Raw genomic sequence first — 24,475 nt, 5'->3', positions numbered from 1 at the left:
TTGTGTATAAATTGTGTTGGAGTCTGTGAAAGCTTTTATGATATATCTACTGTAAGGTGTCAGATACCTGGAAGGTTGTGTTAAGATAGTAAAGTAATAGAAAAGTAAATGCGTTCTACATTGTACAGTAGATTACATCATATCTAGGTAAGGAACCTTATTTTATGGCTACGAGGGGTATCGGAATTCGAGCTGCCCAGTGTGTGTGTGTGTGTACGTGGGTGCGTAGATTCCAGCCCAGCATTCCTGCCTCCTCTGCCCCCACGCTGTGGAAGTCAGCCAGCAATCCTTTCCTCTACAGTTCTGTTCATTAGGGAGGGAGAGAAGCACTGACCACCACTGCACTGCCCTGAGGGTGGGAGTTATGACACAAAGGAATTCACCATGAGCTTTTCAAAGAGGCCAGAGAGTGAGGAAGGAGGGATGGTGCAGAGTGAGAGGAGAGAGGAAGAGAGAGAAAGAGGAGGAGATAAGACAGAGACTGTGATGTTAAAGGATTTTTCTATAAATTGAATGATCTCTCAGGATATTCAGCCACCATCAATGTTCTAACTTTTTCACATATCATAACCTTTAAATGTAAGCACCTTTGTCAGCAATACTGTAAACTGTAATAATAGTCCTTCCCAAATGTTTCTTCTGAGCTCAGCACTCCCTCCTGTGGGTCAGGCTTCACATCTCTGTCTCTGGCTCTTATCCTGGCTGTGTCCCTCTCCCTCTTGGTTTACTTGAGTGAAATCATTGTAGTGCCCTGAGTTGTTCTCATATTATGTCAGCAGAGAAGATTTCATTTAGAATTATTTTCTTGGACCGGATGGGCCCCTCCGTTTCAAAATCATAGGCCAGTTCCCATTCTCTTGGATCTGTGAGCTAATTTTAAATCTGGAATCATACTCTTGGTTTCATTTGGGATGAGCGAGAGAAGATTTCTGTGTCGTGTCTGAAGGGTCCCTTCTTACTTGGTTTTTCCAGACAATTTCCAGGCGGTAAATGTGTTACTTTATGAGAAGAAACAGACCGTGCTTGTGAGAGACTGTATCCCTGTATCATGTATTTTTCAGTTAAGGCGTTGTTAGGCGTTACAAACATGCACTGTGCCACTCTACTCCCTCCCTGATGCCCTTCTTTTGCTACAGCACTGAGAGAGGGGATCCATTCAGGAGCATTGCATTCATTTACAATACACAAACCATAGGCAGTGAAATGCAAATTCTATTTAACAAATAGATAGTCAAACCCTTATAGCAGGGATGTCAAAGTCATTCCACGGAGGGCCGAGTGTCTGCAGGTTTTTGATTTTTCCTTCCAATTAAGACCTAGATAACCAGGTGAGGGGAGTTCCTGACTAATCAGTGACCTTAATTCATCAATCAAGTACACGGGTGGAGCAAAGACCTGCAGATATCTGTCCCTCCGTGGAATGAGTTTGACACGTGCCTTATAGGACAACTGTTGACTTATACGCTAGTTACAAACAGAAACGTACACAGCAGATCCATTACTTTTTATTATCCTCCTTTTATATGAGCTCTTTTGCAGCAGTTCAACTGTTGAAATCCAACAGAAACGTTTACGTTTTGAATAAATCACATTATATACAATTACATCATGTTACAGTGTTACTATCCAATCACATTTTACAGAATCACAGAATACTCCTTGTATATACCAGTGTAGCCTACCCAGCATCCCATACGGTTGAGTATACTGTACTTTGTACTGCGTGAGTAGAGATGCGTCCAGTGTAGGCTCCTACCATACTGTTCAGTGCTGAAATACAGGTCAGTCCAGTCTATCCCCTGTTGTAGATTAATCCAGGGTGTACCAGGATTGGGGTCAAATTAGTTTTTAAATTGACAATTGACTTTGTGAATTGAAAAATGCCCATAGAAAGCCATGGGCTATGTTCACTTCCTGAATTGACTTTATTGAAAACTGAATTGAACACAACCCTGGCATGTATTCTGTGAAATCCAGCACTGGAACAGAGATGATGTCAGTGTATACACAGTCACATGTCTGTACAATATCATCCAGCCCTACAGGAATAAGAGGAGGCCCAACAGAGCTGGAACAGAGATGATGTCAGTGTACACACAGTAACATGTCTGTACAATATCATCCAGCCCTACAGGAATAAGAGGAGGCCCAACAGAGCTGGAACAGAGATGATGTCAGTGTATACACAGTACGATGTCTGTACAATATCATCCAGCCCTACAGGAATAAGAGGAGGAGGCCCAACAGAGCTGGAACAGGCAGCATGCTCTGTCTATCTGTCTGTCATACTGCTCTACAGCATTCCACAAAGACATCAATAACATCATCACAGTGAGTTTCCCTTTGAGACAGTACGTGGCTCCATCAAACATTTAGATACAATATTAAGGAGTAAAATGTTGGGTTTGTCAGCATTCCATCCATTCCGTTAGGAAGGCACATACAAACACCTCATTCATAAAGCAATTTAGAAGTCAATTCATAACAAATACTGATCTTGCAATTATTTGCCTTCAGTAGGGTCTGCATGATCTTCATATCTAGCTAATTTGATAGAAAAATATAGTGCCTTACTTTCAATCAGCTCAGTTACAGTGTAAATGTAGTACAGCATCCATAGTTACAGAGAGCGAAAACGTCCATTGATCACTTGGCTGGTTGAGTTAGTGGCACCGGTGAGCAAAGACTAAGAGACAGGAGTGTAGGTTTGGGTAAATGCAACCTGTCTAAAGACTGTGGCATCAGAGTTGAAGTTAGCTGATAACATTAACATGGTCTCAATCCACTTTCTAGGAGTTTTAGGAGCACCTCGTACATTTGCATAAGACAGTGACATGAACAAAAACACATAAAATATTTAGAAATAGATCATTATTTACATTGTTGGTGTAGCCTGTTAACTTACATAGTGCACATCCCGGGAAAAATACAATGTTTTACCATCAAAGTCGTCGTTCGTGTGAACTCACACATAATCAATGTGGGGTACAGAATGTTCACAGGTAGGTATTTTATAGAAAGACACTTTATGGGTCATCACTCCAGAGAAGGGATTAGCTGAGGAGACTCAACACGACAGCATTTCTCGAGTCTTGGGAAGAAGACAGTCTCTATCCTGCCTTTCTCTGAGGCTCTGACAGATCACATCACTTCTTTCCATAGAGGGATGAGCTCTGGGTTTAACCACCCCCACCACCATGACCCAGCAGCAGCAGTGTGGTGGGGCCACCACTATAAGGGCATATGTCCACACCACTGGTGGCCTTTCACCCCTTGGAAACCTCTTAATGAGTCTGACCAGTCCTCGCCTGTCTGTGTGTGTGTCTGAACCAGATAGTGTAGGTGTATGAAGCCAAGCAAAGGAAGTGTGTTTCTGTTGTGTGTAGGACTCATATGAGCCTCTCCTCAGGGGGTACTTTGAGCACGCTGCCCATCTCCAGCCGTGCCCCTGCCACCTCCTGGGCACTGGGACTATAGGTGCCCTCTGACTGGCGCTTCTTGCGGGCGGTCAGCACCATGAAGACCAGGGCCACCACAGCCAACAGCACACACAGGCTGGCCAGAGGGATGGCCACCACTAGCCAGGGCACACGCTCCCTCTGCTCCTGTCTCTACAGAGGGGACAGAGCAGGACAACAGGCCTAACTTACTTCTCACTCAAACTGAGATTAGAGGAACTACAGTTCAAATAGATCCGATCAGATCTTTTGATCCAATCTGGTCTGTGTATAAGCTTTTGATACTCAACATACATTAGCATTACATACTAGACTACTGTAACATTTAAACCTACACTATGTACTGCTTACATGCAGACTGTCAGTTACTGAGTGCGATATGGGGAGATACAGTATGTGGTCACCTACATTGCTTTCACACTGTGTGCCGCTGAAGCCCGGCAAACACATACACTGGAAGCTGTTGAGTCGGTCCAGGCAGGTAGCACCGTTGAGACAGGAACTGGACTCACACTCATCTATCTCTGCCTCACACCTGGGGGAGAACTTTAGGGGTTCAACACAACACTGACACACCAGCAGTCCCACAGCTCGCTGTACTTACAACAGGAATGGCGAGCCACCCTTGGAGAACACTGAATTTGCACTGCCATACTACGGTGTGGTATGATTTTTCTTGCAAGACATCATTGTATCATACATTGCAGTGGGATTGTTATTATAAGCACATGCACATCTTACAGTGTTTATTGATAAGCACAGTCACTCACATTTGATTCCATGTCTTAGTGGTTTATAAGTCAGTATTTGTGAATTGGGTTGTGTTTTCTGTGGATTCATGTTTATTGTATTGCTATTGAACTTTGAACATTGAAATCTGAGAGACCCTCAGAATAAAATAGAGTTGGGTGCACCCTAGTAAACTATAGGCAGGATATATGTTAGATAGAGTTGGGTGCACCTTAGTAAACTATAGGCAGGATATATGTTAGATAGAGTTGGGTGCACCCTAGTAAACTATAGGCAGGATATATGTTAGATAGAGTTGGGTGCACCTTAGTAAACTATAGGCAGGATATATGTTAGATAGAGTTGGGTGCACCCTAGTAAACTATAGGCAGGATATATGTTAGATAGAGTTGGGTGCACCTTAGTAAACTATAGGCAGGATATATGTTAGATAGAGTTGGGTGCACCTTAGTAAACTATAGGCAGGATATATGGCCGATATCTAAGTCTATTGTACCATTGATGTATTTCATTCATATTGAGCTCATTGTACAAATGTCACATATTAATATTTACTCAAGGTGATTCAGTTTTTGTAAGTATTTTTATTTACAAAATACTAGCAGGCATTCTTTTCCTAAATGATTCAGTTATGTGCTTTTCATTTCTCCCTACTACTCCAGTAGTGAACCTAACTGGCCCAATAGAGTTTAAGCTTAAACATACAATAGCCCATAGTGTTAAGCAATTGTTACACATTCCTCATGAAGCTGGTTGAGAGAATGCCAAGAGTGTGCAAAGTTGTCATCAAGGCAAAGGGTGGCTACTTCGAAGAATCTCAAATATAAAATATATTTTGATTTGTTCAACACTTTTTTGGTTACTACATGATTTCATATGTGTTATTTCATGGTTTTGATGTCTTCACTATTATTGTGAAATGTCGAAAATAGTCAAAATAAAGAAAAAACCTTGGATGAATTGGTGTGTCCAAACGTTTGACTGGTACTGTATATTACAACAAACTCCATAAAAGGCTTAGGGCCAAGGGTTATTTCAACATAACACTGGCGATGTGTTGTCTTATGGAAACAAGTCTGAGGCACTGCATAATGGGCAGGTCTGTTTCATTGTTTTCTTCTTCTTCTATCGTATTACGACGGTCCACAAACACCTCTGATCTCCAGCACCATAGGCATCCCCACAGTTAACATACACAACTCTTTCCACCGATACTACACATTCCTTTGCCCTCCTGCAGACTTCTCACATCTAGGAATCTCCCTCCTACATACTGCTGCAACATGACCATAAGCTTAGCACCTAAAACACTGTAATGGGTTTGGGACAAAATCTCTCATGGGATAAATTATACGTCCTGACTTGACCTTGTCGGGAAAGACTCAGCAGGAAACTCTGCAGGAAAGACAGTATCCTCTCTGTTTCACCACACTCTTCACCGGATCTGTGTCGCACCAAATGGCAGGAATCACAGACACCGGGAAACTTCAATTTCAGTTGATCCTCCACACTTAACGCCACCCCCGTTATCACGCCTTTCAACAGTGCCTTGCTCCAGGGAGCAAAGAAAGTCACAGCTCTTGTCTCTAGTTGTATGGTCTGGAACGCCCGCTCCCGCTGGACAGAAGAAACGCAACAAATCATCACTTCGAGTCCACTTCGAGTTACTTTCACCAATTCAACAGTCCCAACCTCTTCTCCACCCAACCTGACACCACATATGGATCTGCCAGAGGGCAAGAATCCAGCCTCTCCAAAAATCTCACTCCCACTGGGCCAGAAACATCTTTATCATCATCAGGACAAGGCTCAAACTAGGCGCTTTTCACCTCACCTGCCACCGCAGTTAATTCATCTTTTCACATTAAATTACTTTCTGTAGCTCTTCCAAAAGTTCTGTGTGATCCACCATTCCATATTCACTCAAAACATGTTCCACTTTTCTCCTTTTCATTTTTTTTCCTGTCCGCCATCTTCTCCTTCATCAGATCTTCCAGAAGGCTTGTGCGTTCCCCATTCCAGATGTACTTATAATATGTTACATTTTTCTTATTTTTTTCCTGTCCGCCATCTTACCCCCATGGCCACACCGGCTGCCACATTCAATCACCATGCCATGCAACAAAAAAAGTGTGTTTTAGTGTCTGGATGTTCTGGATGCTATATGATTATATAGAGCGTGTGCAGCTGAGAAAGCGCAATCAGCACAGCTGCTTCTCTCATGTTAGTGGGCACTAGGAAAGTGAGCATGATCATCATCCATACTCAACCCTCCAGTAAGTTGTGACGAACTCACTTACAAAACTCAGTTTTGGATGAGACTTTATTGGACGTGACTTTATGGCCAAAATATCCTATTTACACTTTGTATTCAATTTTGTCACTAAAATCAATGCTTCTGACTCATATCGATGCCACATAGGCCGTTTAAAACTAGAGAAGTTGGTTCTAAGAGGCAGTTGACCTTTAAGCCTAGTCCATTAGCCTGCTTTTTAGTCCACGAAAATGTGAAATGTATGAAATGATAGGTTTGTGATCTCACCAGTCCCCAGTGTATCCAGGCTTGCAGGTGCAGTTGGCACCCCAGATCCCATCCATGCAGACTCCACCGTTGTCACACTGCGTATCCTCATCACACTGCTGTGGAGGGAATCTCTGCCTACAGATCACACACATAATAGAGTCATTACAACTTCTACACAAACTAAACACACACACACAGTGTTGTGATTTTTCCAGTCAGAAGCATGCACAAGTTTGTGGTACTCACTGACAGCGGCGGCCGCTGTATCCAGGGAGGCAGACACAGTGGTAGTTGCCCGTCCCGTCCAGACAGGAGCCTCCGTTCAAACAGCTGTGTTCCAGGCAGTCATCCACCTCCTCATCACAGTCTCTGCCCCCCCAGCCTTTGTGACACTCACACCGGTAGTCTGCCAGCAGGTCTGTGCAGGTGCCATGGGCACAGGGGCCTGAGGCACACTCATCTGTGTTCCTCTGGCAGAACTGTCCTTCCCAGCCTGGGGTACAGCTGCAGTTTAACAGGTTCCAGAGGTCCTGGCAGAAGCCCTGGTTTAGGCAGGGCTGGGACTGGCACACATCGGCACCAACACACCCCATCTTGGGCTCCTGGCCCCCCTGCCTGATAAACCGGGCTGCCTGGGGGGCATCCTGGTCGTCCACCAGGGGTAGGTAGACTCCTCCCACCCTCAACTCCCCCAGACAGCCTGTGTAGTTCTCTGCCATCCACACAGTGGTGTCGTTGAGGAAGTTGAGATTCCCGGCTGTGCCCATGGTGCTGCCCACCCTGCGCCCATCCACAGTGAGGCGCCAGCGGGACACAGGCTGCAGGGGGTCTGTCATGGCCAGGTGGAGATGGTGCCAGGCCCCATCTGAGATGGGCAGGTCACTGGTGAATGCCTGCAACTCCAGGCTGTTGCCGCTCAGTAGTTTGACTAGTAGGGAGGAGTTGAGCAGACCCAGACAGAAGACCTCTGCTCCGTTAGTGGCCCGCAGTAGCACGCCGTTCTCCTTCCGCGTCCGTATGTCCACGGAGACACTAGTCACCGAGGCGACTAGCGAGCCGTTAGCAGTGAACTGCAGAGCGTTGCTCTCAAAGGTGGCATTAGTGAGACCTGGGGGAAGAGCAGTATCGTATATACACTAAGTATACAAAACATTAAGGAACACCTGCTCATTCCATGACATAGACTGGCCAGGGGAATCCAGGTGAAAGCTATGATCCCTTATTGATGTCACTTGTTAAATCCACTTAAATCAGTGTGGATGAAGGGGAGGAGACAGGATAAATAAGGATTTTTAAGCCTTGAGACAATTGAGACATGGATTGTGTATGTGTGCCATTCAGAGGGTGAATTGGTAAGACAAAATATTTAAGTGCCTTTGAATGGGTATGGTAGTAGGTGTCAGGCGCACCGGTTTGTGTCAAGAACCGCAACGCTGCTGGGTTTTTCAACAGTTTCCCGTGTGTATCAAGAATGGTCCACCACCCAAAGGACATCCAGCCAACTTGACACAACTATCGGAAGCATTGGAGTCAACATGGGCCAGCATCCCTGTGGAACGCTTTCGACACCTTGTAGTGTCCATGCCCTGACGGACTGAGGCTGTTCTGAGGGCAAAAGAGGGCGCAACTCCATATTAGGAAGGTCTTCTTAGTCATACCTTTCAATATGTAATATTCAGTATTATCTGGTATTTGTTATTTTGTGTGCATGTTTACGGCTGAAAGGGAGCAAGAGACTGAGACTGTCAGAAAGGGAGTGAGGGAGTGAGATAATGTATAAAAAATGTCCACTTACACTCATAACCGTCAACTAGATCCACACACTGGCTGCCCATGGCACAGGGGTCACTGACACACCACACGCGTGTATCACATCGCCTGCCAGAGAAGTTCATGTGACAGGTGCACTCAAAGTCATTCCAGGTGACCATGCACGTTCCTCCATTCTGACAGGGGCCAGTCTGAGGAGAATTCAGAAATTAGTGTCTGTTACAAAGACTGAACTCAAAAGTCTTTATCAGGACCTGACAAATCGAGTCAGCTCTTGTACCAAGTTTCCTTGAACAGTTACACCCACTTCCTGCAGTAATACATCTCGAAAGATTAAAGTTGCCATTGATGTTACTGTACCTTGCATGCCTCATCACTGACACAGCCATCCAACACATTCTCAGCTTTGTTTGGTAAGTAGCACTGGTACGCTTCATAGGTGTGGCACTCCTCCTTTGTGTGGTTGGGATACAGCTGCATGTGGTCCAGAGTGATGTCCTGCAGACAGCCTTTGAAGTGACCTCCCCAGGGGGCAGTGGACTCCCCTGGTGGCAGACCCCCGATGTACACCACATCCCCCCGTTCCATCCTCACCCTCCCCAGGGAGAGCTGTGTACCAGCCTGGCTGAACCCTACCTGACCCTGGCGTATTGTTATAGTAACCAGCTCCCTCTGTCCGCTGGTGAAGTAGATATTGTTAGAGAACAGAGTGGTGGGGGGGCTGTTGAAGACCAGGGTTCCCTCCCGCAGGTACAGGATGAGGTAGGCCCTCCTCCCTCTCCGCAGCTGGAGTAGCAAGCCGCTGGGATTCAGAGAGCGGAGGAAGAAGGAGATGTTGAAGTTCTCACCATCAGTTGTGTTGATGTTGAAGGCAGCATAGCTCACTGTTTCTTCATTACTGAATGTCCATGAGGGGTGTTCTGAGGCAAGAAACAAAAAGCAATGCTTTCAGTGTGAATGACAAAACCTATACAAACCAGTGTAGTTGAGGGAAACTGGTTGTGAGTTGAGTAACCCTCTTTAAATGGCCTTACAGCGTCAACGCCTGGTGTTTACAGTTTATTGTATAATTTTAACATAATTTTAAAAGCAATATTTGAAAACTAAAAAGTAAAGTAGTCAAGCTATAACAGTTCTTACCTTCTTCACACAGGGAGCCATGATAGGGTCGATGACACTCACAACTGAAGCTAGTCCACAGGTCAATACACTGCCCACGATGATGGCAGGGGTCAGGATGACACCAGTCAGTCTTGTTGCAGCCCAGCTCCATGTCTTGGACGTGCTCTCGAGAGAAATCCTGTGGCAGAACACGCTGGTGGTCAACTTGTAGATCCTCCACGCAGCCAATGAAACCCTTCCTACTGTCTGTGTTGGCCAGATACTTCTGGGGGGCTCCCCCCACATAGACTTCTGGGAAAGATCCATGTTGGAAGAAGACCAGTTGGTTGTGTCCTTCGTTCTCCACCGTGCATCCCTCGTCATTGTCACAGACTGGTCCTTTGACCATCAGTACCAGCTTCTCATCCATGGTCACTTTGGCCTCATGCCAGTCTCCGTCGTTGACTGGGAGATGGTAGGTGGCCTGTAGCTTTTTCCCTGATCCAGCTCTAGCCTTGAGGAGACTCCCCACGATCTCCAGGGACACAAAGTAGTGCTCAGCCCCTCCGTAGAACAGAAGCATGTCAGGCAGAGTGGTCCTGAAGCGCAGCTGGACGTGGTGGTGATGGGGTTCTACTTCTGCCCTGCTCCTGTTAGCTGTAGGAGGGAGCTGAATGAGGATATAGCCCTCTGTGTTGAAGGAGAAGGTGGTGGGGATGCCGCAGTGCTTCCCAGTGAAGCCCGGGGGACAAAGGCAGGTGTGGCCATGCTCTTGTTCATCCTCATCCCCATCACTGTCCTCATTACCATCCTCTTGGCTTAGGATAGGCACACAGGGGGCTCCGTTCTCACACAGGTGTTCCCTGCAGCCAATCAGGCGGACATCACAGTTATGGCCGCCCCACGGCTCCTCCCCTGGCTCCGCCTCCACACAGTGACAGGTGTAGGAGTTGGAGCCATCATGGCAGGACCCTCCATTCTGACAAGGCTCGCTCTCACACTCGTCGATGTCTACCTCGCAGTGCACACCTGGAACGAAAACATAACACACCACTAGTTCTTTATGTTATACATGTATCTGGCTGAAGGGTTTTGTCATGTCGTTCTCTGCCAGACAGCACTGTGCCTCAGCCACACAGACGGATTCAGCAGGAGCATAAGGGTCTCCTGAACCAAACCAAATGAGTTAATCAGAGTCTCCCTAACCAAACCAAATGAGTTAATCAGAGTCTCCCTAACCAAACCAAATGAGTTAATCAGTCTCCCTAACCAAACCAAATAAGTTAATCAGAGTCTCCCTAACCAAACCAAATGAGTTCATCAGTCTCCCTAACCAAACCAAATGAGTTCATCAGAGTCTCCCTAACCAAACCCAATGAGTTAATCAGAGTCTCCCTAACCAAACCCAATGAGTTAATCAGAGTCTCCCTAACCAAACCAAATTAGTTAATCAGAGTCTCCCTAACCAAACCAAATGAGTTCATCGGTCTCCCTCACCAAACCAAATGAGTTAATCAGAGTCTCCCTAACCAAACCAAATTAGTTAATCAGTCTCCCTAACCAAACCCAATGAGTTAATCAGAGTCTCCCTAACCAAACCCAATGAGTTAATCAGATATGGAACTAAGTACACTGGCACGCATGAGACTTTCCAGGAAGCACTTGATTAGACTATGACAGTTTACTAATGATGAAATTACTGATGAAGGTAGCCTTACACAATTAAAGTAATGACTGGGACGTTAATTGAATTGATCTGACAGTTGAAATATTGGTAGGGATGTGAGCCCAGTTGCTCTTTTTCTTTCTGCATTCCAGCCAAATCACAGTAAAAAAACACTTGCTGTGAAGCATATTGCTAGACTATTTACAGTATATATATATATAATAAATCAATGGTACGTTAATACACTTAGTAAGAAATGAGCCCAGAAGGTTTATGCATCAGCAAAACCTACTAAAACTACTCTACTCACAAGTAAAAACAATAACAATGTTCCATGTGCCCTCCTCCAGTCCCATACCTCTCCCACATAAACACACAGCCTGTCCTAGCAGCACTTCCCTGTAGTGTAAATCGGAGGTGTTTACCTGTCTGTCCCCATGACCCACACCACACAGCCAGCAGCAGTAGTAGCAGTAGCCTCCTCATTCTCGCAGAGCAGTGAACACACACATATAGCTTAACAGAAGAGATCCAACTCGTGCCCCTTCTCTCCCTCTCTCACACACACACACACACACTCACACACACACACACATACACATAGTCCATACACTCCCCTCTGTACCAGGCAGGCAGAAGTGATTACACGAGCCTAGCCCACCCTCCTTCTCTCCCTCCCTTTTCCCTGCATTCATCCTTCCCTCGGCAGACCAGCCCAGCCAGGGCTCTAAGCCTCCCACCCAGCTGGCTTCTGTCAGTGCTGACAACAGGAATGTTGGGCTGCAGTCCCTCCTGATTGATGTTATGGATGCCCACTCGTGGCAGATGACATTTTAATCACAAGAGATGGGCTTGTGAATAGAGGGGCTGAGCTTGACGAACGAAAAAGACAAAACAAATAGATGAAAATGTATGCACTGGATAAGAGCGTCTGGTAAATGACTAACAGTTTTTTTTTTAGCTCAGTATAACATAGGGGGAAAGGAGGGTCAAGGTGGGCTGGGATGAGGGGGGCTCTATGTCATTTGTCCAGTTCCTGAGTACTATATCTGCACGTGCAAAGGAAACTCATGGAATCACAGATAATATGCAGTCATATTATCTTGTTGTGCACGTGTGTGTTATGTCCCCTCTATTTTGCTGATGTCTGGTTACAACATATGGAAGCATGCTTACAGTGCAAATAGCCTAGGACTAGGTGTATCACAATGCATTCTGTACTAATTGGCAACAGGTTTTGTTTTTGTGATGAGAGGGTCTTCGTGCCTGCTTTCGTTCATTAGCAGTTGATAAGGCTTAAGCAGCTTTGTGGTAATCTCTCTCTCCCCTGGTAAACTAGAGGAAAGACCTATGTTTAATGCACAGCCAGGACTACTGACACATGGCAGCAGGTTTTACGGGCTTTGTTGTTCTTCCACTGCCTTGCCCCTCCATATGGACAACCCTCTTCACAGTCCTCAAGTCCAAAACGAATTCACGGCAACGCACAGTATTATACAGAGCCATGGTCGCATGGAACTCCCTTCCATCTCCAATTACTCAAACAAACAGCAAAATCACCTTTCAAAACGGATTGAACAACATCTCATGGAACGGCGGGGACAGTGAGCGGACACACACACACACACACACACACACACACACACACACACACACACACACACACACACAAACACACACACACACACACACACACACACACACACACACACACACACACACACACAAACACACACACACACACACACACAAACACACACACACAAACACACACACACACACACACATTGCTTTTCAGTTGTATTGTTTATATAGTTTTTTTTGTTGTATTGTTTGTGTATCGTTGCATTTTCACTTTGTGACTATCCATGTCTATTAGTGTATCAGTGTTTGATATGTTACGTTTTTTTGAGGACAACAGGAAGCGTAGCTTCAAAAACGAATGGGGATCCAAATAAACAAATACCTGCCCTGTCAAACCCCTGTACACGGCAGGTCACCCAAGAAACTGGATATATACTTTGTTTTATATTCAGTTGTTTTTCAGAGTTATTCATGGGTGGTTTTCCTGCCCACCTTCACTTGTCCTGATGGTGGTTCCAGCCAGAATGATCAGCAGTGGCAGGATTAACCAATTATTGTATTTCTCACTGCTCAGCAAGCATCTCCAAAGAGGGTTTAGGCATAAGTGCAATAACCGGTCAATTAGGGGACCCAGCCATCAGGGGGTCCCTGACCCAAAAAATTACTCAGTCAGGGTCTCAATTTACTATTGAGAGTAAGAATAGTAGAATACACCAGGTTTAATTTCAAATGTTGGTTGTGCATTAGATTGGTAGTTAGTCTAAACTTGTAGTAATCATGGCCAAATACCGAACGGGCACTCAGGACTCATTCACAGGGGCCCTGATCTTCAGGGGGCCCCCATTGATTGTGTCAATCATTCTCACACACACATCATATTAAGATGGCATAAGTCATTACAAAATGTGCAGAATTGTAGGAAATAATCTGTAAAACTAGAAAAGTGTTCTCTCTGCCCATTGGCAAAATATGTAGAATTGCAGGAAATTAACTTTAAAACAAACATGTTTCACTCTACCGTCAAGGGGGGGATTAATTTTCTCTGTAAACTGAAATATATAATGAGCAGGTCAGGGGCTCTTTGCATATAAAGAGCTGTTTTATTACACAGTGAAAAAGAGAGACAGTCTTACCTGTGAACCCCGGTAGACAGACACACATATATGAGTTGACCAGGTCCTCACAGCTCCCTTTGTTCTGACACGGGGCGGACTCACACTCGTCCACATTCACTTCACAGCTCTCTCCTGCAAGAGACAGGACGCATTACTTACTTACTCAATAACTTACCCTTAACTCAAATTAACATTGACTACAATATCGAAGGATTCCAATTCAACCAGATCTTATTCTTAAATGATCCTGTTCCTATTCAATGATCATGAGGTCACCAAGTATGAATTTGAGTATTTTGCCTTACCAGCAAACCCAGGTTGACAGTGGCAGAGGAACCCAGCTGCATCCTCATAGTTGAACTCCTTGTCTTCCAGCCCAGACAGCACCCCATAGTACAGCAACTCTGAGCGCTGGAAACACTCTCCTCCATTCTCACAGGGCTCCAGCTCACACTCGTCTATATCCACCTGGCAGTTCTTCCCTTCATAACCTGCATTACACACAGCCATTATTAAAACAGGACCACACTGTACCACTTTGTTCAATACACACATACAGTATCTATCATCATGTCTTTATGCATCAAAACACAACAATATGATGTGTTCTCCCATATTATGATATATTATTGAGGATCATCTTTGTTTTCCTACTGCTCATGGCCCTGCAGCTGCACCAGTTCTGCACTAGATGGCACTGTGGTGTGACACCACAGTACTACACTATTGCAGACTATTATAGTTTTTTTGCTATGTCTCATTCCACTCCCCCTTCTTGTCCTCTAAACGACATACCTTTTACCCTTTATCTCATTGATTTATGTCTGGGAAACTCCAAGAACCCAATCTTACCAAGAAGAGGGTTTCAAATGTCTCTGAAAGACTGCGCCTGGAGTTTTTAATTTCAACATACTCCTGACACTTAGGATGTCCCCATATACTTGCTGTTTTAGTGTCAGATAGCAGATCAAATTGCCTTGTCCAATAAACCCTGCATGTGTAGTACTTCCTGTAGTGTAGCGAAAGCTATGCAGACATGTTACTACTCCCTCATTTGGTGAGAAGTGGGTACACAGCGGGAGTATTTGGTGTGTGTACCTGGCCAGCAGAAACAGCCATATTGGTTGATTCCCTCTACGCAGGTAGCTCCATTCTGGCAGGGGTCAGAAGCACACTCTGGGATGTCCACTTCACATTTCTCTCCTGTAAAGCCTGTCCCAGTGCAGTCACACTCATAGCTGAGGAGGAAAGTTACCGAGGCAAATTAGATCCATCTTATTTCAGTGAAACTGGGACAGCTTTGATGTATAAAGTTGTTATTTTGTGGGGCAGTCCCACTCCTTGCTTTATTTAGTTTTATTGGACAGGACAAAGGTAGAAAGGAAAGATAGAGGTGAGATTATGTTGAAACAGCAGTGGGCCTGATCCTAAACAGCTTAGACCACAACAACTCCTTAGACCACCTTTAGGGCATTTTTTGACTAACAAATGTAATTGGTTCAATCTAACGTATCTCTGTCTTAACAACCCAGGTCTGATGAAGCTCTATCAGGTTTTCCTAACTTCCCAACCTCATGTTTAATTACCATCCGAATAAGCGGATTGATCCTTATCCTTGCCCTGTTAAACTTTACTGTCTGGAAGGAATCTCTCGGCTGACATACTGCTCACCGACACATTGGGGTTAAGCAGCTGATTCAGCCTATAAGAGGAGAAAGAGTAGGAGCCGCCTTACCTGTTCACCAGGTCTGTGCAGTTGCCCTCGTTGAGACAGGGTCCACTGGCACACTCGTCAATGTCCAGCTCACATTCATGGCCCTCGTACCCGGACACACACTCACATGTGTACAGACCCACATGGTCATGGCAGCTGGCTCCATTCTGGCAGGGCTGCTCCTCACAGTCATCTATCTCCACTTCACAGTTCACCCCTGCCACACACAGCACAGACACAGCTTCATGTGATGGGTTTCACCACGAGGAAAACAACAGAGCTCTGAGGTCTAATGGAGCAACACTAAACATGGTGCATCAAACGCTTGTAGTTTCTATATGAGGTTGGTTTAGTAGTGAACTCTTAACTAAAGGCACTGAATTAAGAAGAAAGGGTAGCTCCCTAACTCTCTAAGACAGCAGGATGCTGACCTAAACAGAGACCGTCTCACCTTTGAATCCAAGAAGACAGTTGCACTCATAGTGGTCCACCTCATTGGCACAGGTCCCGTTGTTCTCACACGGCCGCGACGCACACTCGTTAATGTCCAGGTCGCAGTGGTAGCCTTGGAAACCAGGCACACAGAAGCACTGGTATCCGTTGACGCCGTCTTTACAGATGGCTCCGTTCTGACAGGGGAGTGACTTACAGTCATCTATGTTCTCCTCACAGTCCCTCCCCTGGAGACCCGGGCCACACTGGCACATGTACCCATCCGGTGTGCCAACACAGGTGGCATCGTTATGGCACGGCTCCTCAGAGCAGTCCCTGATCCTCTCCTGGCACTCTTCTCCTCCATAGCCAGGGGGACAGTGGCAGGTGTAGCCGTCCACCCTGTCCACACAGTGAGACCTGACACCCCCTTTACATGGGTTGCTCAAACACCTGCTGATGTTGAGTGTGCAGTTGGTCCCTGCGAAGCCGACAAGGCAGTGGCAGGTGTAGACCCCTGTGCCCAGTGTGCTGGTACAGTTGGTGCAAGGGGCATCGTAGACACAGGGGTCGTACAGCTCCTTACAGTCCTTGCCCGTGTAGTGGACTGGCCATCTGGGGCAGAGACATGTGTAGTTACCCATATAGTCCAAACAAGTACCTCCATTCTGACAGGGGGATGACAGACACTGGTCTGCTGCTGTGCACAGTATATCTGTAGGCAAAAAAATAAAATACTCCATATTTAACATGAATGAGTAGACCTTATCAAGCTCCAAAGTTTGACTTGATGAAACTGCTGTGAGAAAATCTGGTAAGAAAGTCTGGTAAGAAAGTCTGGTAAGAAAGTCTGGTAAGCTGCGCACTTGTGGGCACACAGCTCCCCTGGGACTGCAGTGCAGAAGACACATCAGCCCCAGCAGAGAAGCACGAGATTGAACTACACTCAACTTTCTAGTTCTCCCCTTTCGTTAACACTATCAACATTTCCCTCTACAGTGGGAATTGACCATTTTAGCCACTTTCAATGCAACATACTGAAACAAAACGAACTATGCAAGACTTAGTGTTGCAAAACTAACTATGCAAGAGATTTTCTTGTAGGCAGAAAGCACCAAAGTAGGATTCTATTCAATTGACAGGCATGACTCTAAAGACAAGTGTGACATAACCAATCAGAGCTGCAGTATCTCCATATGCAAATGACAGTTGTCCTATGTGGATCTGTACCATTCACTTTGAACTGGACTGTGTTTACTGCATGAGTGGTCCCGAGTAGATGAACTTGTATTGAGATCAAAGCGAGAGCTGCATGTTGCTACATGTGCACATTTGTTCATATTATTTGCGAGTAAGTGAGTTAATAGCCCAGTTATAGCTCATTTCTAGTCACCGATGGGGGAGTGGTTGCTTCCTACAAGAGCACAAAACATGTGCATTTCTAGCCATCTTTCAAAAGTGAGTCAGGTAAAGAACAGTTTATCTGTTAAAGGGGCAGTGTTGTATTTTGAGACAGGCTTGCATAAGTTAACTAGCCAATAGGCAGAGGGTAGCATAATGTGTCTGATTCTCTGTAATATTGGTATGGGGATAATAATGGACTTTATTTTGTAAAGTGGTTTCTTGCATGAAACAACATATTGTCAGTCACCTCATTGTCTGAAGGACAAGTGGATAAACAGTCAAGCCCTGCATGTTTTTTTCAAAATGTCTCACGGAATGTAGGCCTACATTGAACACACATTGGCTGCTACTGTAGGCTGAATGATAGAACCGCTGCAGTTTTTCCATGTTAAAATGTTATGGGATGCATTTTCTCCATTGATTTTGATAGTAGGCCACTCTGATAGGCCTACATTATGATCAAATATCCACAGTAGCCTAAAGCGGGTACAGTCTCAGTGTTCACAATAAACACATGCCAGAAGTCGCACAGAATTTTCACAAGGTTCAAATTTGAGCTCAGCAGACCTGAAATTAGCTCAGTGCCTACATTTTTTTGAGGGAACATTGCCAATGAGAAAACCAAGTAGTAGCACTGAGAGTTTTTATAGGCGTGACATCCTACAAGCTCATTAGTAGACTAATACACCAGCTACAGTACCTTTGACCTCTCCCTTTGTCACTGATTTTGAGGCGCTTACAGAGCACTCTCTTAATGAAGAGTAAAAAGCCCCACTTCCCTCTCTTTCTAGTCTCTACAGTGAACACAGCAGATGGTCTTAGGAGTAACTAACAATCATTGTGTGAGCAGCTGTTACCTGAGACTTCATCAATGTTAGTTCCCTTCCCTCTGACCACTACTGCTCTAACTTGGTTCAGACCGAATGGCCCATCGTCATACACAACACAGGTTGTCATTCAGTAGTTTATTAATCACAGACTGTTTGACCCTGGTTTCATTTTCCGCTATAGTTGTTGAGGACATGTCAAATGTAAATGCTGTGTGAGTCCTGATCATGAGTTCCTCATTAAACATTACGTTTATGGAATGTGTATGTTGTCTTAAATCCTGATTTGATTAGATTATCGACTTAATGAACACAGAAGTCCATAGCTTCTGGCTTATCAGAGTTATTCAATATACTGGTATTGTTTATATTGTATTTAACAAAGTTCAATAGAAGGGATTTATAAGATATTAGAGTTGTTTCCATCACTCACAGCTTATAGGTAGCTCACATTGTGAATACTTCCCACTGGGCACAGACATCAATTCAATGTCTATTCCACATTGGTGGAACGTCATTTCATTTAAATGACGTGAGAACAACCAGTGGGTTGTTAGTCACCCCTCCTTATAAAACACCTATCCCTCTATCCATAGTAACACCTACAACTGCCATTTATTTATCCAGGCAAGTCACTGAAGAACAAATTCATATGTTCAATGACGGCCTAGGAACAGTGGGTTAACTGCCTTGTTCTGGGGAAGAACTCGGGGATTAGATCTTGCAACCTTTCGGTTACTAGTCCAACGCTCTAACCAGTAGGCTACCTGCCGCCCCATGCCATTTAGCACGTCTACATACAGTTGCTTTGTCACCCCTAACACCTATCGGGTACCTTCATGTTAACCCTAACACACCTGTTACTATAATGTGACCACCCATAGTGCTGAAGAGCTGCAGGGTGGGCAGGCTTTTGATCGAGTTCAGCACCTGATTCAATGAATCAATTTATCATCACAAAGATTAGTTGTGTGAGATCAGGTTTGGGATTATTGGCAAAATCCAGCACAATTTGTTGCTCTCCATGACAAGTCATTAGACCACTGACCACTGATAATGTCCTACTGTAAGGCAGTGTGTCACAGTCTACTTGCTGTCAGTCAGTCTGCTTCCCCTGCTGTAATATGTCTGTTCAAAACACCTCCCCACCTTCCCTGATACCCCAGACACACTGGAATGTTGGTTTCAGCCCCCAGTTTAATCAGTTCCTCCTACTCTCAACCCATCAACCCACAAGCTTCCCTTAACTCATGGTGTTCCCTTTATATTAGAGAGTGTGTTTAACATGCACACATGTTTACACTCTCATCCTCCGGACATAATCATAAGGCGTAGGATTTTCACTGAGTGTACAAAACATTAGGAACAGGTACTGGTCACCGAGGCAACTAACGAGCCGTTAGCAGTGTACTGCAGAGCATTGCTCTCAAAGGTGCCGTGAGTGATACCTGGGGGAAGAGCAGTATGTCAGTAAGGTAATATCGTATATACACTGAGTACACAAAACATTAAGAACAAAGGACATCCAGCCAACTTGACACAACTGTGGAAAGCATTGAAGTCAACATGGGCCAGCATCACTGTGGAATGCTTTCAACACCTTGTAGAGTCCATGCCCCTGATGAATTGAGGCTGTTCTGAAGGCAAAAGGTGGTGCAACTCAATATCAGGGAGGTGTTCCTAATGTTTTGTGCACTCAAAGATGCTTTGTTTTGTGCACTCAAAGATGCTTAAGTAGTGTAGTGTAGCTGGTACACATGGACCCCATGTCAGACTAGTAGTAGTGTAGTGTAGCTGGTACACATGGACCCCATGTCAGACTAGTAGTAGTGTAGTGTAGCTGGTACACATGGACCCCATGTCAGACTAGTAGTAGTGTAGTGTAGCTGGTACACATGGACCCCATGTCAGACTAGTAGTAGTGTAGTGTAGCTGGTACACATGGACCCCATATCAGACTAGTAGTAGTGTAGTGTAGCTGGTACACATGGACCCCATGTCAGACTAGTAGTAGTGTAGTGTAGCTGGTACACATGGACCCCATGTCAGACTAGTAGTAGTGTGGGGGGTGGTTGGTTTAGACAGTGGGGGTCTATCCTGCTGCAGCCAGACCAGTCATCTCTGAAACATTCCAATGTGTTGATGTCATTGCTGCCTCCCGTGTCATGAAGCAGTTCATAAATCATGGTTATGGGCAGATTACGGCGCTGTTCTCTGGCACTGCACTGCACCAAGCACTTGACCCCCAGGAATCAAGATAAACACAGAGCAGAGCCAGGTACTTGTCACGGGACCATCCTAACGTAGTACGCAGGTAGAGTAAAATAACAGAGAGTTGTCAGCTGTCTGTGCAGAGATGGATCCCAGCCTCAACTCTAGAGTGGGTCTGTCAGAGCATCCCTCTAACAGTGTGTGAGAACGAAGCAGGAAGATAGTAGATGATTAATAGTTATTATATAGGAGAACTTCTTCCCTGCCCCGTGATAACAGTTACCAACGATAGTTAGCCAACATAACCTTTACATATACTCCAAGTCAAATGTCAATTGAAACCCACACTGTGAGGTATGGACCAATGATGCCATGACTAATGTGAGTGGACGCTCCTGGCTCTAACACAAGTTTTAGTAAGAGGAATTCTATTTGGTCACCACAGGGGACTGCTAGCCAAGCCATGCCAGTGTGGAGCTTTCTCCTAAACTGTATTCATACTCAAAAGGCTACACTGTGGTGATTCACTTCGCTTTAAAAAGCACAAATTCTCAACGTTTAGTCACAGTTATCCTGTGATGTCAGTCAGAGATTTAAAGGTTTGTGTTTCGTGTGGGTTTAACATTAAAGGAGCCATATTGTTGTCAAGATAGTATTTTATATGAACAATGGTTAATACAATATTGTAGATATTTTTCCATCAGCCATAAAATTTAAATATCCTGTTTGTTTTTCCACACTTCTCCGAACACTTGCCTCTCTCTCCATTCATAGTTTAGACAAAAAGTGGTGCAGACTCTTAACCCGTCACCATGGTGATGGGTAACAATGGCCCCTGCATGCAATCCGCTCTGGCCGTCCCGTCCTGTCAGTCTGTCCAATTTAACGAGGTTCAGACGCTTCCCACAGGGCATCAGGAAAAATGGGTCAACGCATCATTAGGTGGGGTTCAAAATATCCTCCACCCAACGGCACCCCAATCCCACCCCACAATCCCTCCTGTCTTCATCTCTCTACTAATCCTAATGCTTCTATCATAGAAGACATGGGTTATCAGAGATTAATAACAAAAGCCAATTATCTCACTGTGTTAGTTGATTGTGAACTATGAATTAATTAATGATAAGGGCTCAAGAGAATTATATTTTCAATTGTCTTACATAGTTATGGATGATAAATTATTGTGACATACGTTTTACCACAATTCTTCTTTTATGTATGCTATGTTACAAATGTTTGATAGCTCTCTTCTTGGGGCAAGTCTATCTTGGTTCTCTTAAAGAGATGTATAAATAGGACTAGCCGTATAATTAAAGAATAAATAACTTATTGAAGGGAGACTGCACTCAGCTTAACATCAACTTCAACAACCTGTCTGCCAGCTGGCCTCTAACCACTTGTCCTCCTGTAACATCCTCCCACCTTGCTAATGCCCTATTACAGCCCTGTCCCTATCTCCTACACACACACACACACACACACACACACACACACACACACACACACACACACACACACACACACACACACACACACACACACACACACACACACACACACACACACACACACACACACACACACAAACACACACACACATATACATGTACACACACACATTTTCACATCACTACTTTCCCCATTAATACACACACATACAAGTGCACACACACTTCTCACAACAACAAATGGAATATTGTAGTATTCATACACCTAGTAGTTGATCAGCAGTCCTACCCAGTTTGAACATTATCATGCCGAGCAGCAAAGTTCTTTGGGACTTGAAAAGAAACCTCCCAAACTCCATGGCAGTGATGGGACCCACTGGGTCCCGTAACGTCCAGCCTGAGAACTGCTGCCTGTCACTCCTCCCCAGGGTCCCCGCCTAGCATACTGGTCCAGCCGATCAACTCTCTGCTCTAATAGAAGTTAGCTGGAAGTGTGCTGCAGGCTCTCCATGCTTGGTCAGTAGTCAGCACTGTGTGTGTGTGTGTGTGTGTGAGCTCTCTGGGGATAGTGCTTGGCTGGCTAGAGTAAGGCAGAGTAATCACCCTTCAGAGAGGCCAAAGAAAACATGGCCTGGATTCACTGACATGGACTCTTTCTCTCTCTAGCACTCTCTCTTTCTACTACACCCCTTTGTCCTCTTTCCTCCTCTCTCTTCATTCCTCTCTCCCCACTTTATTTCACTTTCTGAAACCAAACATAAACGCAACATGCAACAATTTCATTGATTTGACTGAGTTACAGTTCATATGAGGAGAAAAATGCATTAGGTCCTAATCAGATATGCATCTGTTGGTCACAGACACATGACACAAACAAATGGGCCTCACAATGGGCCTCAGGATCTCGTCATGGTATTTTTGTGCATTCAAATTGCAAATCAAATCAAATCGCCATCCATAAAATGGTCTTGTGTTTGTTGCCTGTAGCTTATGCCTGCCCATACCATAACCCCACACCACTATGTTCACAACATTGACATCAGCAAACCGCTCGCCCACACGATGCCATACACGTGGTCTGCGGTTGGGAGGCCGGTTGGACGTACTAACAAATTCTCTAAAACGTCATTGAGGCTGTTGGTACGGAAATTAATTTTAAATTCTCTGGCAACAGCTCTGGTGGACATTCCTGCAGTCAGCATGCCAATTACATGCTCCCTCAACACTTCAGACGTCTCTGGCACTGTGCTGTGACAAAATTGCACATTTTACAGAGGCCTTTAATTGTCCCCAGCACAAGGTGTACCTGTGGAATGATCATGCTGTTTAATCAGATTCTTGATGTGCCACACCTGTCAGGTGGATGGATTATCATGGCAAATTAGAAATGCTCACTAACATGGATGTAAACAAATTTGAGCGAAATAAGCTTTTTGTGCATATGGAACATTTCTGGGATATTTTACTTCAGCTCATGAAACATGGGACCAACACTTTACATGTTGTGTTTAGATTTTTGTTCAGTGTAGTTTTATGGCAGAGTGGACCAACAACAAATGCACCTGTTGATATGAATCAAAGTAGACCATGATACTGAACCCACTTTAACAAGATTTTTCTCTCAAAAGTATCCCTGCCTCTTTTATAAATGTGTTAAGCCAGACCTTAATGTCACTATAGCCTCCTGCACTAGCCTTACAACAGTCTCTGGAGTGGAGAGAGGTCCAGTCCAGGTTTAATGAGTGTACGAGGGGTCCATCAATGGCTAGCCGGGTCCTTTGTGAGTGGGGGGCTTATCCCACCGCGCTCTAACACCTAGCGGGACAGAGCAGCCCCCCATGGCAGCTGGGTAGCCCCTCCGCACCCCAGAGCAGTCACCTCTCAGCATTACTGCCTGGCAGGATCACAGTGACGGCTGCAGCTTTCATTAAGCACCAAGACAAAAGAGAGAGAAGGACCTAAAGACAGTCCCAGTTTGTCAGTTGTTCGGCCAACCCAACTAATGAGCACAGGCATATGAAGAAATCATGAGAAGATCATTTAAGATTTTGAATAGTTGATCTGTTAGAGTGGATGTTGTAAAGTAGAAACAATTTCAAGATCACTAGACTATTTATCCCTTTTGATCTCTGAAAAATTATCATTTTTTCAATAGTTTTTATGGTAATTGGAACATTTGAAAACTTTATTTTAAATGACTTGTGTTACTTATGTTTAATCTTCAGGTTCCAGTGAAACGCCTTATCTAGGAGGATGTTTGTTATTGTAGGACCCTGGCAGTATGCTTTATCATTAGATTTATAGCTGTGCCTGGGTAGGTCCTCCTCAGTCATAGACACACCCCCAGACCAATGTTTGTTATATGTGGTCAAGGGTCTGTGGTCAGACGTGATTGATGAGGTAATTTTCTTCCCTAGTCTGAGTTAAAAGACAGGACTTTTAATAAAACTGCTTATATAAAGTCGATGATG

The 24,475-nt window shown here is 44.8% G+C and overlaps 1 protein-coding gene across 1 annotated transcript; it reads right to left on the bottom strand.

Annotated features, from left to right (window-relative positions):
- Positions 1 to 1,492: 1,492 nt before the first annotated feature.
- LOC110525486 (protein crumbs homolog 1) lies at positions 1,493 to 22,560 on the bottom strand. Its single transcript, XM_021605621.2, has 13 exons — positions 22,294 to 22,560; positions 16,134 to 16,829; positions 15,704 to 15,899; positions 15,067 to 15,206; positions 14,274 to 14,459; positions 13,987 to 14,100; positions 9,643 to 10,632; positions 8,863 to 9,422; positions 8,528 to 8,693; positions 6,979 to 7,840; positions 6,751 to 6,867; positions 3,867 to 3,993; positions 1,493 to 3,611 (listed from the first exon to the last, which is right to left on the bottom strand). Exons 1-13 carry the CDS (start codon positions 22,361 to 22,363, stop codon positions 3,390 to 3,392), a joined length of 4,446 nt encoding a protein of 1,481 aa, XP_021461296.2. The 5' UTR covers positions 22,364 to 22,560; the 3' UTR covers positions 1,493 to 3,389.
- Positions 22,561 to 24,475: the final 1,915 nt, after the last annotated feature.

Source organism: Oncorhynchus mykiss, chromosome 6 (genome assembly GCF_013265735.2).
Source record: "Oncorhynchus mykiss isolate Arlee chromosome 6, USDA_OmykA_1.1, whole genome shotgun sequence".
Lineage (NCBI taxonomy): Eukaryota > Metazoa > Chordata > Actinopteri > Salmoniformes > Salmonidae > Oncorhynchus > Oncorhynchus mykiss.
Note: the sequence above shows the minus strand (reverse complement) of the source record. Positions and strands in the feature narration are given on the sequence as shown.